This window comes from Schistocerca gregaria, chromosome 1 (assembly GCF_023897955.1).
Source record: "Schistocerca gregaria isolate iqSchGreg1 chromosome 1, iqSchGreg1.2, whole genome shotgun sequence".
Classification (NCBI taxonomy): Eukaryota; Metazoa; Arthropoda; class Insecta; order Orthoptera; family Acrididae; genus Schistocerca; species Schistocerca gregaria.
In genome coordinates, this window is record NC_064920.1 from 873,273,184 (window position 1) to 873,292,022 (window position 18,839).

The window sequence follows — 18,839 nt, forward strand, 5'->3', positions numbered from 1 at the left end:
TGTTTTAATATCGCAGCTAAGAAAAAATGTCCTACAGACGCCCCTAAACATGTGAATGTACTCATAATCTTCGTGATGCTGTTTTCCCGTGATTTGAAATACGAGAAGGAAAATCGCGCATGCATCCCAAGAAATTTGAGATTTTACGACATTATGAAACTGACATACGGTACATAACTTTTCTTCCTGCTTACGTTCTTCATTTTCGGTATAGTTAGATTACATATATATAAAAATTCTTTTGTGAAACAATTTCAGTGTATTATTTCCGCATATCGTATACACAATTCAGTCAATTTTCCGAACATTGCATTTTACTCACATGCGTCAGTAAATATCTCTGTTTTTCTGGTATCTGAACTACTTGAATCAAACGGCGCCGTGTTATATAATTCATACGCAGTCAGTATTGATGTAAACAACTTTTTAAGAAGTGATAGTGAGTTTAAAGGCACTTGCATAGTTGTGCATGGTTATTCGCAAATGATTGTCAGAATAAATAAATACATACACAGCGCGCAGCTAGATGTCACTGCTACGAAACAGAAATTCTAGACGCAAATCACCATAGTATGTGTCAGTAAAGGAGATGATGTAACCGGTTTTGTTTCGCCGCCGGTACCCATCCATCAAACTGCATCATTAAGAGTACGTTGCCAGAACTGGTCGGCGTTACGTCGGTCTACTGTGTAAAGTTGAGATCAGAATGACCTAGTTCATGACAAGGCGTTGCGTTTGGTGTAAAGGAGCTATAAATAACTTGCTGCACAGTTTTACACTTGATCAGATATGTACGACCGGAAATGTAGCGGTCCATGCTGCATGTGGTAAGAGCTGTTTCCTAACATTCAACACAGAACCAATTGTATGTTTGGCTTCTACACCCTCATAGTAATAGCATTTGCTTCTCATTGTTTCTTTATGACAGAAGAGAATGGCAGGGAAAGTTAGCGGAAACCAGTATTATTTCTGTACATTATACACATTTTTTGTCTTATGAAAAGAAAGATTAGTTTTTGGCGATGCATTTGTCTCGTCATACATTATAGTACCGGATTTCACGCTGGAAATTATCCAGTTGTCAATGCGAGCGGTGACTGACTTCTGAATGAAATTCGAAAGTTTTTATTTCCCACGTCGTATGATAAACGCTGGGTACGGGTGCACAACAGAAGAAAATGAACTTTTCATAAAAAAGCCCAAAGTGTGGATTAATTGGCAATTCTGAATGCGCTAAGTCTCTTTTTCTGTTCCACTTCTAGAATATTTCATAGCGAGCGCTCTACAGAAGACTAGTTCAGACTGTCTTTCGCAGCTTGTTCCAAGTTTTCATTTTGCTGTTTCACTTGTCTAAAACTGAATGATATTTAATTATTTAATATTATCACACTGCTTAAAAATTGAAGGACTTACTGGCGAGTTCCCATTTCATAAGATTCATATTTCTGGCACTCAAAACGGAGAATACAGACAATCGTAAACATGTTATATAAGAGAGTAATAAAATAATTGCAGCTGCGCTCAAACTTGAAAAATGGATAGAAAAAATCCAGTTAACGTACAGGACTTTCTCAGCTGAAATATGTTTCGGGACAACCTAGTTGTCTTTCTCAGCGAGTTGACACTTTGCTTGAAGATGGTGGGAGTGACACTGATGGAAACGTCGCGCTGTTTCGACGCACCCACTGGACTTGGAACACGAGGGCTTTATATCATACAAGCTGACTACCCGGCTATGCGTTTATTCCAATTGCAATAGGCAATCTTTTTCCCCTTCTCTTTGTCCATCGCCCTTCTGTCTGTCCACCTCCTCTTCCTCTCTCTCCCTCTCATCCATTTCCTCCTCATTACTTCCTACGCCCATCTCCTCATCCCTCTCTCTCTATTCGTCTCCCCCTCTTCCCCTCTATCCGTCCATCTCCTCCCCCCCCCATATCTGTGTACCCATATCCTCCTTCCCTCTCTCTGTCTGTTCTTCTCGTCCTCCCTCCTTCTCTATCCACGTTATCATACCCACCCCAATAGTAGGTTGCTGGTTCTTATCTGTACAGTTTTTCTTTCCAGATAGTATATAATATATGTATCAAGTTTGGTTGAAATCTGCCCAAAGGTTTAGGAGGAACTTTTCACCCTCGGCTTTGCCGGCATACGCACATACCGAATATATTTCAAATATATTTAATATATTTAACCCATATTTCACATGCATATCCAACGAATTTCTCCCTGCAGCTTCGTTCTCAAGCAGCTCAGTGTTTATGACATCATATCTCCTGATCTATGCGTCGTACAACGATGTAATTTTGTATATACCTTCAGCGGCATATGTCGATACTGTCTGCGAAAGGTGTTGAGAATACAGTTAGTAACAAATAAGTAATACATTTAAACGACATGCATGATGCGGCAGTTTCTCATGCATCCCACGTTTATGATATCATATCTCCTGAACTATGTGTAGTACAATGATATAATTATGCAAGACCATTTAGTGGTATACATGAAAATTGTATGCAAAATCTATTGAATATAGTCCCCAGTAAAGAAGTAATAAATTAAAATGTCATGCCTGATGCGGTAGTTCTACTGCGGTGCATGAACAGCGAAAATGTAGTAAGCGATAAACCTTTTCCCTTTTATTAATTTGTATTGGATACCAGGGAGAAAAAGTTTCAAGAAAGTTTGAAATTATGTGGAAAGTTTGTTGCAATTCACTAAGTGCCCTCACTATCAAATACGGGAAAAATAAAGTCTGGGTGTTCGTGAGACGTAGGCTACATTTCTTTTTCACTTCCACCCCCACACCTTTGATGGGTAAGTGGTTCTTACCTCCACAGCGATTCTATCCAGACAGTATGTGGTATGTGTACCAAGTTTGGTTGAAATCCGTTGTTTAGGAGGACATGTGGAAAGAACATACATAGATACATGCATACATTCATATACAAGTACTAACATCCATTTTTATAATATGTTTGGATTATACGATATTATAATAGGCGCCGGCCACTGTGGCCGAGTGGTTCTAGGCGCTTCAGTCAGCAACCGCGCTGCTGCTACAGTCGCAGGTTCGAATACTGCCTCGGGCAAGGGCCGTGCGGTTCTAGGCGCTACAGTCTGGGACCGCGTGACCGCTACGGTCGCAGGTTCGAATCCTGCCTCGGGCATGGATGTGTGTGATGTCCTTAGGTTAGTTAGGTTTAAGTGGTTCTAAGTCTAGGGGACTGATGACCTCAGATGTTAAGTCCCATAGTGCTGAGAGCCATTTGAACCATTTTTTTATAATAGGCATTTAAGACTTTTTGTTACCTTCTGGTGTCTAAGTTTGCTTGCTAATAGCTTCAAATCTGCCCATATACTGTCTCTTAAGATGCTGGATTTGTTAAGTCTGAGAAATGAAACTGAATTAGAAATAAACCTCCCGGCCTGTAAAAGATATTCCACTTCGTACATGAAGAAACAAACATGCTTTACTGAAGGAAGAAGGGAAACCTTTCAGTTGAAAAAAATAGACGAAAATGCCAAAGAACTCCCATGAAGCACTATAGGGTGAGTATAGGAAAATTCGGTAGGAAGCCCTGTTGAGAGATTTGAAACTCACGCTTTTAAATATTCCTTGATCCATCAAGCTCCGGTAATGATTCTGCTGCTTAGTTTCAAGTGTTATATACTCCTGTGTGTCCCGCCCCCCCCCCCCTTTCCCGCCACGAAAAATAGCAAATTAGTTACAGTCTCTTGCGGAAGCACACGATTATGTTAGTCATTAATAAAATGTAAAATACGGAGCAGGCCGCTTAATTCAGAGATGATTGTAGAAATAAGAGTAGACACGATGTTAACGAGCAGTGGTCTCACGGGACTTCAGACGAAAAAGAATAGTGTTGCCACCTACGTATTTTCGCACGTTACTCTTCCCACTGCAAGAATACTACATCTGCAAATGGCTACTGGATGCGGAACGCTTCTAGGCTCCGGGTGTATCATCACATCCACTCAACGTGATATAAATATAATCGCGGTCGTTTCTTGAACAAGGGTCTGTTGCAGGATGTTTGCTGCAGTTTTACCGCGGTGGAAAGGACTTGGTAGAGTCACTTGGAAAATGCTCTGCGCAATCTGAAGCGGGTCCTTAATTTCCAGCAGAATTTCCCATTTGATAATAGCCATCGTAGACAAACGAAGTAAAATTATACTTGGAACGTCCGTATGCCATAAATATATGGTGTGTATGTAATTCATCTAAGACAGAAGCTTATAAAACACTTGTAAACCGAGTAATGAGTATTGATTGATCAGTAGTCTGGGGCACGTGCAAAGCTGGATTAATAGAAGAGAGAAAACTATCCAATGAAAAGGGATAAGTTTCCTAATATGTTCGTTTAGTAACCGCGAAAGCGTTACGGAGATGCTCAACAAAAGCCAAGGGTACACGTTACAAGAGAGGCATCGTGTATTACGAAGACGTTTGCCGTTGAAATTCTGAGAGCATATGGTTCAAGTGGTTCAAATGGCTCTGAGCACTATGGGACTTAACATCTGTGGTCATCAGTCCCCTAGAACTTAGAACTACTTAAACCTAACTAACCTAAGGACATCACACACATCCATGCCCGAGGCAGGTCGCGCGGTTCCAGACTGTAGCGCCTAGAACCGCTCGGTCACTCCAGCCGGCCGAGAGCATAAGTTCCAAGAACAGTCACTATACATACATCTTGTGAAATGCTAACGACGTGAAATTCAGAGAAATTAGAGCTCATTCGGAGGTTTATCGATAGTCATTCTTCCCGCTCACCATCCGTGAATTGATCAGGGGAGGGAGGAAGCTGACAGTGACATCACAAGTACCCTCCACCGCGCACCTTGAGTTGCCTTGCGCAGTGTAGATATAGATGTATAACAATACCGGAGAGCGGGCTTTCGAACCCGCAGAGGGGCGAGGATACACGATTTTGCATTAATTCTTTGTTAGACTCCGAGTTCAAAGGTGGGATTCGATACATGATGGCCACATTATTTTGTTCAGGGCTCCAGAAATACTTTCTGGCAAGTAGAATGCGAGTTCAGATCAGAAGGCACAAGTAGGGCTTTGTTCTGGACATTGCTCGTACACATTTCAACGCGGCGAAAAATAAACAAAGGCGGTGACCGACTTGAAACAAAACAAGGGAATAGCGGCAAGCGTGCGGTTTCCGTCGATCACCTTGAGGCCGGAGCGTTCACCCCGGCGTGGCGAGGCGAGGCGCAGCCACGCCATCCCCTCCACCGCGACACACACACACACACACACACACACACACACACACACACACACGTTCGCACGCTCTTTGCATTCTACGGGGCCAGAGACGCCGGACGGCTTCCTCAAGAATGTCGTCCTTCAGGTCATGCGATACGCGTGCGTCTGGCGCGCCAGACGCACCGCGAAATTCTGTTTTGCTTTTTTCCCTCGTCCTTTTAAAATTTCTTGTAGCGCTACACAAATGTCACCCTCGCTGGTAATACTCGTAGCGCAGCCTTCTACACAGCTGCGTGGTTGCATTTTAACACTTTGTTATTATTTCTTTGTCAAATACCTCGGGTATGTTGGCGTCGACAGTCAGTGTACGCTTCAGCTTTCCGAGTATTACAGTCAACAAAACATTCTCAAGTTGTGAAGAAATGTACAAAGTCTGGAACACGTTATCAAGTGTTGTATGCATTTTACGCTACTTTAATGCAGCTTCTACATCTACATACAATATATATTCCGCAAGCCAACGCACGGTGCGTGGCGGATGGTCCCTTGTACCATTGCTAGTAATTTCCTTTCCTGTTCCACTCGCAGACAGAGCGAGCAAAAAACGGCCATCCATATGCCTCCGTAAGAGCCCCAATTTCTCTTACCTTCGTGGTTTTTACGCGAAATGTACGCTGGCAGGAGTAGAAACACTCTGCAGTCAGCGTTTAACGCCGATTCTCTAAATTTTCTTAACAGCGTTCCTCGAAAATACGTCGCCTTTCCTCCTGGGATTCCCATTTGCGTCCCCAAAACATTCCTGTAATACTCGCGTGCTGATCGAACCTACCGGTACCAAACCTAGCAGGTGGGGATCACAAACACCTAAACAGTACTCGGGAATGGGTGGCACTAGTGTCCTATATGCGGCGTCCTATGCAGATGACACAGACTTTCTTAAAATCCTCTCAAAAAACCGAAAGTCGACCATTCGCCTTCCCTGCAACAGTCTTTACATCCTCGTTCAGTTTCATGCCGCTTTGCAACGATACCCTTAAGTATTTAATCTACGTGTGTGTGACAAGCAGCAGATTACTGTATTCGAACCTTACGGGATTGTTTTTCCAACTCGTCTGTATTAACTTACATTTTTCTGCATTTAGAGCTACTTGCAGTTCATCACACCATCTACAAATTGTGTCAAGTCATCTTGTATCCTCCAAAAGTCACTCAACGACGACACCTTTCCGTACACCACAGTAATATCAGCAAACGGCCGCAGATTGCTGCTGACCCTGTCCGGAAGATCATTTATACCCTTCTCTCTGACGAACACTCGCCGTCGAGGACAACGTATTGGGTCTACTACTTAAGAAGTCTTCGAGCCATTTACATGTATGGGAATCTACTTCGTTTGCTCGTACCTTCGTTAACAGTCTGCGGTGGGGCATGGCTTCAAACGCTTTTCGGTAATGTAGGAATATGGAATCTGTCTGTTGCCCTTCTTCCATGGTTCGAACGATATCACGTGAGAAAAGGGCAAGCTGTTTCTGTCTTCTTCAATACCTCGTGTCACAGGATAATGAGAGAAGTGCTTCAGACAAATATTTTCTATAGTGTTTGCTTCCGCTGCAATGTATTTTCGTTCATGTTGGAGGTAGATTAACTTATCTTCTGACTCTTCCGCAACGTTCATTATACTGTATGTTAAACGTCAACACTTCAACATCAAGTTCTCAATATTCCTGTTCAGTGACGACAGACATACATGTACAGATTTATTAAGCTGCAAGTCTAATTCCAGAGTTTCTAAATAAATTATTAATTTCATTCATTCTTGCACTCTACGTAAAGAGTAGTAGACTTGGGTCGGGTTGTTTGGGGGAAGAGAGCGAACAGCGAGGCCATCGGTCTCATCGGATTAGGGAAGGACGGGAAAGCAAGTCGGCCGTGCCCATTCAAAGGAACCATCCCGGCATTTGACTGGAGCGATTTAGGGAAATCACGGAAAATCTAAACCCGGATGGCCGGACGCGGGATTGAACCGTCGTCCTCCCGAATGCGAGTCCAATGAGTAGACTTGGAACGCGCACTATTAGTATAAATGAAGACTTCACGACACTGCAACAGACGTTCGATCGTGCAGATCGCTAGATTTATTACGTCCTTTTTCTGCCTAATATGTACATCGTTTAGGTTTCTTGGTTTCATGAACCTCTGGTGTGTCACAAACAGCGACACTGTCGATTTCATCATCTCACCCATTTTTATGATCATCAACACTCAGCAAGTTAATTACACGTTCTACCCATCATATGAACGATTCTTTTATCAGAATGATGTGGTACCACTCAGTTAACAGGGTATGCAGCATATATATATGGTTAGCGTTAACATTAACGAACATGCACCTATACATAAAAACAAGTTTTTTTCGACGCCGCCAGGTTTTAAATAGAAATTCGTTCATGGAATAACAGTAGTAGTCCAGGAGAAATTATTTTAGGTTCGATTTAAAACTTTATTTGCTACCTGTCGGACATTTTACGTTATTGGGAAAACGATAAAAAAAATTGTTTCTTCGTATTGAACACATTTCTAAGCCCTAACAGCTTTAATAATGGGTAACAAAGGTAATTTTTTCCTCTACTGTTGTAGGTAAGGACGTCACTGTTGTTCTGAGAAATTTATTTACAAGATAAGGGCATTGTGAATTAATTAATTTCGGGTATTAAGGGGAAGATGCTTTAGTGTTTCATAATGATAAGGGCCAATACTGAAAACTAATTTATTCAAAATGACACTGGTCGTGAAAGATTACGAACTTGTAAAACTGAATTGGTTTAAAAATGCCTTTTTTAGAAGCTCATTCTTGATTTCTAAAATTGCAGTACTATTTCTAACTAGAAAATTAATATATGGTTCTACTTACGCTTTCTTCTAGTTCAGTGATGACGCATTTTAATTTGAAAAAGTCGCAAATATTTTCCTGTTTTCCGTAGAATCCAGTGACCTGGTCTATGGCGTCCTTGATACTTTGGAGTCAAAGTCACTATACGCGTTTCATGTTATAGCCCATTTCATGTTACAGCCGCCACTATGGCCTACCAAGATTTTTCGATTTCTCTGTCTTGTCTCTAGCTGTTCGTACCGAGCGCATGGCGCAGTGTTTAGGACACGAAATTGGCATTCGGGGCAACACCGACTCAGATCCCCCTTGTAACCACTCTTACTTCAACTGAAGATTCAGTGCTGAGATCCTTAGCGATATATATGTTCGTGCATTATGATTTATCAGAAACAAAAGTATTGGGAAGATAGTTGCAGAAAAAGGAGTTTGGTGTATGAACAAAGTTAACTTCTTCTGTGAGCAACAATTAAGATCTCCGGTTGCGTTTACGAGCTAGCCGTCAGTTTTCATCGGAAATACTGGGTTTTACAGAAGTCTCGTTTAACTTGTGGAAAACATCTGCTCACAATTACGAAAGTGCAATTTGATTTGAGACACTCAAAAACATTTAAAAAATACGATGAACGCTAATTCTGATTTTGTTACAGCTTCTTCCGTAGAACTGTTTTTAAGTGTGTTACATAGCGATTAAACGCAGGATACGTAACTTTACCTTATAGTGACAAATTCATTTAAAAAGCTAAGTAATAGAAGATTGTACCACTATTGTGCCGTTCTCCTTATCGGATACCAGAGATACGCTCGTATAAGAAATAACTGGCGTGATTAAATTACGCACGTGCAACAACAAAGGAGACGGGATGCCGTCCGGTCATCGAGACTTAGGTTTCCACAAATTTGTTAAGGCGATCTCAGGGTTGGGTCCATTGAGGCCCACGTTCTCTCTCCGTGCTTCCTCAGTACGAGCTTGGACTCCGTCTACAATGACCTCATCGTCACCGGAAGCTGAACTCAGTTCTTTCTTTCTGATGATGATTGTTGCTGTTTGACAGGATCAAACTTCATGCTTCCTCGATCCGTTCTGTGACTGAATAATCAAACGTAGTCTATGGTGCCGAAGAAATACATGTCTGCTTTCTATTCCAAGAGACCAGTAGTGGTGGCGATGCTGTAGCTGGTTCGATGTCCAGGGCTATCAGTATGATAGCTGACTTTCGTATGTGGTGGTATTATTGTTGTACTCGTACCACAGTTATGGAGTAAGAGAGACTGAGGCTTGGCTGGTGACCGCTCTCGGTCCAAAACCGCGGTCGACCCTCCACGCTCATCTGACCATCTCCTGGTCATTTGCGTAGTGTGCGCATTGTATGTACTTGTGCGCTATTTGTCCATCTACCCCTCCCCCTTTATTTTTCTGTGTCCTCAGCGTCCCCGCCTGTCCACGCGTTCTCCCTCTCTTTCTCTGCTCAACTCCTCTCTCTCTCTCTCTCTCTCTCTCTCTCTCTCTCTCCGTCTCCTCCTCCTCCTTCTTAGCTCATCACCTCCTCTCCCCCTCTATTTCCCCGTACCACACACACACTCTCTCTCTATCTCTTTCTGTCCCTGTCCTCCCATATCTGTGTCCGCTCTCCCTTCCCAACCCCCCTCTCTCTGTCGATACCTTCCTCCCCTAGTTCTCTCTCCGCGTTATAATCATAACCCAAACAGGAGGTTGCTGATTCTTACCCCCACAGTACTTCTTACAGATAGTAAACACTAGGTGTACCACATTTGGTTAGAATGGATCCAGGGGTTTAGGGGGAGTTTTTTATCTGTAGCTTTGTGCGCAAACGCACATGTCACATATATTCAATATATCTGACACGATTTTTTACACATATTTAACCTGTAGGTTTAGCAGATTTCACACTGCAGTTTCGTTTTCACGCAGCTCAATGTTTATGACGTCGTATGTCTTGAGTGTGTCGTACAATTATGTAATGTTGTAGGTACATTCAGTGGCGTATGTGGATACTGTCAGGAAACTGTGTGGCGAATACAGTTCTTAACAAAGACGTAATAAAAATAAACGTCATACCTGATGCAGCAGTTTTACTGCTTGAATAGAGAATATGTAGTAAGCGATAAAGTTTCTCAGCAAGACAATGTTTCGTAAAAGTTTCGAATTAAGTATAAAGTTTGTTGCAAGTCACGAAGTGCTTTGATTCTCAAATACTGGATGAAGGAAACCTGTGTATGGGCGCGTCGAGGGCTACACTTCTTTTCCACCCCCACCCTTTCGTAGATAGATGGTTCTTAGCACTACATAGTAAATGTTGTGTGTACCAACTTCGAGTGAAATGGGTCCAGTGGTTTACGAGCAAATATGGGACATAAATATATACATTTTATAACATATATGGATATGAGGTTACACATTGTTATATCATGTGTACTATGTAACGTCAAATGAAAATGAAATTTTGTTGGTCTCTCTATAGGATCAAACAGGACTTTGGGGCAGGTTCTAATGAATTCTACTACGGCATCTGGCAAGACATGAAATTTGAAAGCAAAGTACCGCTACAAGATAATGTCAAAACCGCACTTTATTTCAAATAATAATAGTAATTACACGTTTACATACATAAAAGCTGTAACAACAACGGTAGATGTCTTTGCCCGCTTTCTCGCCACCAAAATGAACCAATATTAATACTGTACCAGAATGTGATTAAGCAATCCGCTATCTCGGCTACCTGTACATTCCACACCCGCTGTACTATTGTGAGTTGTGCTACTGGAGTGAAATGAAACCAAAAAGGTGGCACAAGCGCACCGGCTCAGGCGTCGGCAGCGGCGGCGGTGGCGACGACGGAGAGGGGCGCGGGCTGGAACTGGCGCAGGATGTTGGCGATGATCTCGAGCGGCTCGCGCGCCGCCGCGGCCGGCTCGTCCTGCAGGCGCAGCGCCGTGGCGCGCACCTGCTGCACGAACATCTGCAGCGGCGGCCGCTCGCCCTCCTCGTGGAACCAGGCGCGCGGGAACGTCGCCACGATGGAGGCGCTCTTGCGCGCCGCGTCCGCCGGCGTGCACGCGCGCAGCGCCGTCAGCAGGTACCGGTTCAGCAGCATCGTCACCGACACTTCCTGCCGGCAAAACACAGACAAAGGGGAGTGGCGGAGACTGCGGAAAGCTGCGTGGCAGAGGCTCGAGACACGTCAGTTGTGCTGCTAATACAAAGAGACAGGAGGGCCGAAAGAGGAACAAAACTGGGAGGTTTCTAGCACAGGCGCAGAAATTAGGCTGTAAGGAGTGTCTGACTGCAAGCAAAGTCGAAAAAGAATAGGGAGACACACAAAAATAATAAAACTCGTGCTGATCAGTGGCTTAACACTCAGTTAGCCAGCTGGATCACAGGTTATCACAGAATTTATTTTCATATGCATATTATTAAAAAGTTAATACACTAAGTCAATTGTTAGCTCCCAACTTCCAAATTAATGGGAAATGAAAAACTGATGAAGCACTTCCAATCAAAATGGTACCTATTTTTTATTTTTGTTCGATTTTTTCAATAAATATATGAAGAATTATAGTCGTTTCTCATGTTCTATCTGTTAGTGGAGCGCCTAACCAAATACTAATTAGTGTATGACAGCTGGAGCCCGTACCCAGTGCGCCGTTGCTTTGGCGGCACATTGTGGAATGAGCTAAAAAAATAATAAATAAATAAAATAAGGAAGGGTAATGGAAGAGGAGAAGAGTGAGGAAGCGAAGTAGGAGGGATAGAGAAAGGGAGAGGCGGAGAAGGAAGAGGAGGAAAGGAAGGAGGATGGTTCAAATGGCTCTGAGCACTATTGGACTTAACATCTGATGTCATCACTCCCTAGAACTTAGAACTACTTAAACCTAACTAACCTAAGGACATCACACACATCCATACCCGAGGCAGGATTCGAACCTGCGACCGTAGCCGTCGCGCGGTTCAAGACTTAAGTGCCTAGACCCGCTCGGCCACTGCGGCCGGCAAAGGAAGGAGGAGAAGGAGAGGAAAAAGAAGGAAAAACAAAAGAGGAAAGGGAAGGAAAAACAGAAGAGGAAAAAAATTAGAAGAATGAGGAGGACATGAAGGGCAGGGAAAAGGGGAGACAGGAGGAGGAGAATGGGGAAAAGAAGAAGAGGAAGAAGAAGTAAATAGAGGAGGGCAAGAAGAAGAAGAATATAAGGAACATGACGGGCAAAGACTGAAGAACACTGAACTGGGAAGGCAGCAGTGATGTATGAAAGAAAAGCATGAAGAGTTGCACAAGACCTATGCCCTCGTACGGAGACGTTCGCGCCTGTGATGTATTTTCAGCTACTAGATGGGACCACTCTCTAGTTTCATTGCGTTAACCACCTGGCGTAGCGAAACTGTAAAGTATATATGGGATGTTTCGTTCGTTATTTTGTCTCTTACAGCTTTCGACTAGACAACACTGAAAAGGTCTTTCTTTATCGTTGCAAGCAATGCGACTATGGGTTGTCTGTGTAGCATCTGCCTGACAGTGCATTACGATTGATTAACTGTAAATGCAGGGATGAACATTGCTTTATGTCTCGCCGCAATAAAAACGTTTCCATGTAGACCTTTATAAATAATTTTACTGTACAGTCAGATGAGGATCATCAATTACCTGCAGCACTCGTTCCCCAAGAATGCCGTGCCACGTGAGTGCGTTCCTCAGTAACTTGAGCGCTGACCCGAACTGCCGCTGGAAAAAAGGCGTCCACGCCTCAGCGTAGACGCCGCGAGACACGTTGGGTGGCACCAACGGGATAAACACGTCGTTGGCCACCGCAGACTTCATCTTGTCGAGGGCGGTCTGCAGCAGCTGCTGCAGCGGCTTGCTGTCCTCGGTCAGTGACGGGTAGGCCCGCAGCAGCTTGCGGAGCAAACCCACCAAGCGCAACGTCTGCGAAGTCGACAGCGGGTCCCAGGCGGCCTCCACCAGCGCGCGCAGCTTAGGCACTATCACGCGCTCCATCACTTTGGGCACCAGCTGCGCGTCCGGGTCCTCCCTCAGGGACATCTCCGTTTCCGACTCGGTGAGCCCGTACAGCAGCAGCGTCGCGTACCATTCGTACTGCTCCATCTCGACCGTGGTCTCTTGCAGCGGGTTCCACGTCAGCATCCTGAGCCGGATCACCGGGTCGAAGATTTTGGGCAGGCACAGGCTGACGTAGGCCTCCCGGTAGTCGTCCGGATGGACGGAGCGCCAGTCCTCGAAGCGCGACTTGATGCTCCGCAGGGAGGAGAACTCCTCGACGACGTCGTCGAGGACGAGGTCGGCGTCGGACTCGATGGTGGCGAGCTTGCGCTTGAAGGCGGCCGCCTCCAGCTCGGTGACCTCGTCGTCGCTGGACATGCCGTCGACGTGCGCGGCGGCGGCGGCCGGGGTGCGCGCCCTGCGCCGCCGCGCGCGCCGACCCTCGCGCTCGGCCGCCCTGCGCGTGCGCGCCTCGTCCTCGGGGCCGGTGCGCTTCACGTTCCTCGCGGCCGACGCCACCTCGTCGCACTCGTCGCGGATGTCCTGCCGGCGGCGCTCCATCAGCAACTCGGCGCGGCCCCGCAGCACCTCCAGGAACCGCTGCTCCAGGTTCGATATGATGAACACCTTCTCGTCCAGGCACTCGATCAGGTTCAGCACGTAGTAGTGCAGCTTCTGGTAGAACTGCAGCCTGTTGACCAAGTCGGGCCGCTCCCTTTCGCACGACTCGCGATTCTTCTCGTTCATCTCTATCTGCTCGCAAGTCTGCTGAAGGAGCTGACTGTCCACATCGTGCTGCTGCTTCATCTGCGCCAGTCTCTCGCGCAGCCGGTTGACTACTGTCTCCGGAGGCTCTATCGGCGGTGGGAACGGTGAAGCCGTGTAGTCTCCAGACTCCGCAGACATGTTAGACACTTCGGTGCCCACGAATCTTTCACTGGCCATAGGCATATACGGCTGCGCGTAGTACATGCTCGCCATTGTCGTTTCGGACCGCATAGCCTCTATCTGACCTCTGGATACTCCTTTCTTCAGCTGCTGTGATTCCCACTCGTCATCGTCTTCTTTGTTCCCCGGATTCTCCCTAGCTGCCGTGAACACTTCCAGCCTGTTCTCTTTCTCCGAAACTTGCGTCTTTACTTCCATTTTGATCCTCTCCTCATCGCTCGTGTCGTTGTCGTCAGAGAGCTTCAGTTTCGAGGAACTGGACTCTGTGGTCGCCACGGGAATGAAGTCTTCTCCCATCTGCCTGGCTAGCTGGCGCCGCTTCCTCGCCGCATGAATAGCAGCTGCGTCGGGTATTTTCCCGCATTGCAGCAACAGCTTGACGTTGTCCGCGTCTGGAAACTTAGACCTCTCTCTCTCGCGTTCCTCTTCCTCCTCCTCCTCTTCTGAACTAATATCGCAGAAGGCCATTTCCGCTTCGCGACCACTTAGGATCACGGGCTTGTGAGTCTGTTTAACAACTATTTTGAGTTCGTTGGCGTCACCCGGTATGACGGTCTCTGTCGCATCACTTGTGTCTGGTTTCTCCTCCGTTTCTTGCTTCTTCCCTTCCTTTTTCTTTTTCCTTTCATTATTCAGCATCCTGCTCAGTTTTTTACTCTGTGATGACTTCTTCACTTGGAACACTTCTTCGCCCTCGTTGAGGTCTTCCTCGAAGCTGAGGACGCTGGGGTTGTGTTTGGCCTGCTTCTTCTCCTTCTTCTTCGTAGGTTTCGCCTCCACAGGCACCACTGGAGGCGATGGTTCCTGCTCTGTGCTGGTCCCAGGAGCTGGGGTAGTTTCGCTCTCGTCAGCGTTCTCGTCGGTGCCGAATACTCGACGGCTGATATTCTTCTTCGGCTTTTTGAAGAGCGCCATTTTCGTATTTCAATTGTACCTGCAACAGAGAAATACAACAGTCCGATTAAGAGCGAATAACAAAATCAGGAGATGTCGTAATGCCACGCTTCTAGCGTCGTCGTTTCGGGAATCTCATAAAATCTCTATCCACTACTAAAGGATAGTTTCAGTGATCGTCGTAATTCAAGAACTAGTGAAGTTGACTGCAACTAAAAAAGAACACATGTGCGATATGCACAAGACTAATGTGAGTACAAGCAAACGAGTAAAAATAAAATTGAAGTGTTTCTGTAACTTTAACTGGAAAGGACTAAAGCTGCAAGAACGTTACTTCGGTGCTATATCGACAGCATTTCGCTAGTTACATCCTGGGTATTATACATTAAACTATTTGATATCGTGTTAATCACACCCACGACAATTCCCTCATTTATCGCCGTCAACATCAGTTTGTCTTCCGCAGAGTAATTGACTCAGCTAAGAAAGAGATATATCGCTTCAGGACATTATACATCCCGGCTTTGAAAGGAAAGACTTATGCGCTTAGCATAACAAACAAATTAACATCTCGGACATTACTGTGTCACAGAACTATTTAGGGACAGGTTTCTTACACCAAAACATGAAAAATGTATAGTCAGCATGGGCTCTAAAATGCATACATTAAGATCTATCACCACTTGTTCAGCAGAAGAGATGGGTTACAAACTACCGAAGATGAACAAGTAGTAGTTCATAGCTCTTCGTGTGCACTTTAGACCTCACGACTACTAGATATTTTTTCCTTGTTTTGGTGTAAGGAACCTATCCCTAAAACTAATCCTTTTTTTTTAAAAAAAAAAAAAAGGACATTTTATAATTTCACTCGCTCCCCGTAATAGCTTGAACCAAGCGAAGTGGCGCAGTGGTTAACACACTGGCCTTGCGTTCGGGAGGACGACGGTTCAAACTCGCGTCCGGCCATTCTGATTAAGGTTTTCTGTGATTTCCCTAAATAGCTCCAGGCAAATACCGGTATGTTTCGTTTGATAGGGTACGGTCGAGTTCCTTCTCCTCCTTGATACAATCCCAGCTTGTGCTCTGTCTCTAATGACCTCGACGTCGACGGGGTTAAACCTATTCTTCATTCCTTCATTCCATAATAGCTAGAATCGACGATTGGATACCAAAACTTGGAGATCATCACAAATATCAGAAAGCAACTCTATTAAAAAGCTGCAGATAAGCCAAGAGACCACAGGACCATTGTTGTGTTACTGAGCAAAGAAAAAAACAGTAAAAAGGAGAAGAGACACATGTTTCTTTTTAGATCAGTAAGGATGCTTCCACAAATTAGCCAATATATAAACTGAGAGGCCACATGGCACGGGAAAGTTTATCTCATTTTAAGATGTGCCGTGCAGATACCCGAATGAACGGCTAGATGTTGCCTATAGCACGAATGTAGACACGTTACTCGTATATGTACAGGTACGTAGCGATCACTGCAGTACCTTTGACGTAATGGCCTTCGATTCTAGAATTATGATCGGTCACGAGTCATAGCATGTCGCAGATTACACAAGAATAGGAGTTTACGAAGTCAACATTGTTCATCATCATCATCAGTAGCGCAATAAGTGTTTCAATGCGCTTAAAATGCTGCACAGGACGACCACGAAGATTCGGCAAAGGGACGTCTAGCCGCCTCGTCAGAGGCCTGAGGGAGCGATTTAGGATATACCGAGATCTCACTGTGGTGGTGTCAGAAACCTGCGTCTACCAGGAATGTACAGAGACAAATGCACCGCCTTATCTAACGGCCGACGCCAGACTCGTGCCACAGAGCCATCCCGACATCTGGCCACTCGCAGTATTTAGATTTGACAAATAAATCGACTTAGTTGGTGGAGCGAGTGAGAAACCATTTGTCAGCCTACAAAACTGTCGAGTTTACTATTGATCTAGGCTGTCTTCCGTTGGTGAAGTCAAGTTCTTTGTATCTCTCAAAATACTGTAATGGTAAGACGGGCATAATGATTTACCGGATCCATTAGTCTCGAATATTTAGAGACACCGTACACAGCGAAACTCTAAAGAGCGCTTCAAGACTGCGTCTCTGGAGAGGTGCCTGTGACTGGAGAGTGCTGCGGCTGGAGCGCCCCGTTCTGCAGACGTCCAGCACATTTCCTTCCACGTGCTGGCGTGGGAAGTGGTGTCGGTTGCCGCCTGACTCACCAGCGGAACACGCGCCGACCACGCTGGCCTTTCCACACGCGCCCGCCTCCTCTTGCTTAGTCCAGCTCCAGCGGACTGTTGCTCCCAGGGAAGGAGGCGGGGCGCGTGCCACCGTCTCACATTGTTTGAGCAAAGTCTTCGCGGGGAACGCACGAACTCTCCAGCCTGCTCTGGGGCTGTATGTGGTGACAATTCAGCCACTTGCTGGCGATCTTTTGTTCTCGCTGAGTCTTAATTGGTGTCCTGCTCACAATTCCGTACTCCATCAGTTTATATAGTCATGAAAGCCTAAAGAGATAAGCCCTGCTCCGAAAACTACTCACTACTCTATTTTTTATTTTTGGGAACCATAAATATGCACGTACAATGAATTCGTAGCAATTGTGTAGATAGCTCGTACATTTATGGCACTAGTCTTTTTAGTTAGTTGCCTGCCTTTACTTGATGTTATGAAAGTTTAAGATCTCTTCTTCGTCTCAGTGATTGAATGATCAGCGTACTGGACAATGGTCTAATAGAGCTAGGTGATAGATACGGAGCGTTCAATGTCCCCGTAAGGCGGATGGTCGGCAGGATGTGTAGGACGAGGGAACCACAGAGTTTAGTTTACTGCTACTAACTGCGCTGTATCAATCACCCAGTCACTGACTAAAAAGAAATTTACGGACAACTGAATGGAAGCATCGATTTTAAAAAATGACACTTCAACATTTCTGACACAACTTCGCTAGTCTTCCTAGCGGTGAGTAAATGAAACGGTACCATAATGAAAATGGGTGTTGGTGATTATTTTGGCTCACTTGTGCTAATTAATTTCTCACACACTATTACGCCGATTAATCGTGCATAATTTCAGAGAACAAAAGCGAACGAAACAACCACCGAGATGAAAACTAAACTAAGTTTCTCTAGCATAGAATACACTTTAAAACTGCGACGATATCATAACCGGTATTAAAAGCCATTTATCACAAAATCTGCGTGAAGAAATACTTTAAAACCAAGGCCGGGAAAGAGAGTTCAGAGTGTGCTTGACAACGACGTCTTCAGATCTGGAACGCTTGCTCACATTGGGGAGAGACCGAGGAAAGAAATAGCTCTGGTTTCGTTGAAGCAGCCATCACGGCATTAATTTGAGGTGATGTAGAGAGACGACAAACAGCCAAATCACGATAGCCAGACGAGCATTTTTGGTTGCCTCTCTCATCAGAGGGCCGGTGCCACGTAATTGGGTATCAGCTCTGGATACCAGCGCAAGAATGAGCTGTAGAAAGTGTGACGATTACAAAAATCCATAATAGCTTGAATCGACAATTGGATACACAAACATGAAGACCATCACAAATGTAAGAAAGCATCTCTATTAAGCAGATGTATCGTAGGTGCAGATGAGCCGAGAGATCACAAAACCAGTGTGGTGTTAATGAGCAAATAAATAAACAGTGAAAACAGAACTGGTTGCGACCTATTTTGTTCAATTCAAACAATTTCAAATAAAAGTAAGGGTGCGAGGCACAAGTTTCTTTAGAGATCACTGAGGATACCTCCACAAATTAGTCTAAATATAAACTGAGTAGCCAAATGACATAGGGAAGGTTATCTCATCTGAAGATGTGCCGTGCACGACGCGGATTCAAAG

General features: G+C 45.0%; 2 protein-coding genes across 8 annotated transcripts in view; one reads left to right on the plus strand and one right to left on the minus strand.

Moving 5' to 3' along the window:
* LOC126273306 (uncharacterized) overlaps positions 1-18,839 on the plus strand; it is a 1,028,036-nt gene that overhangs the window by 917,263 nt on the left and 91,934 nt on the right. The gene's annotated exons all lie outside the window — the stretch shown is intronic.
* LOC126273272 (PAX3- and PAX7-binding protein 1-like) overlaps positions 10,697-18,839 on the minus strand; it is a 165,924-nt gene continuing 157,781 nt past the window's right edge. For all 4 annotated transcript variants that reach the window (XM_049976818.1, XM_049976833.1, XM_049976826.1 and 1 more), the window contains 2 exons: positions 12,785-15,020; positions 10,697-11,254 (listed from right to left, as the gene is read on the minus strand). In XM_049976818.1, coding sequence (XP_049832775.1) covers positions 10,949-11,254; positions 12,785-15,001 — 2,523 coding nt within the window. In that variant the 5' untranslated portion in view covers positions 15,002-15,020 and the 3' untranslated portion in view covers positions 10,697-10,948. The remainder of the gene's footprint in view (positions 11,255-12,784; positions 15,021-18,839) is intronic.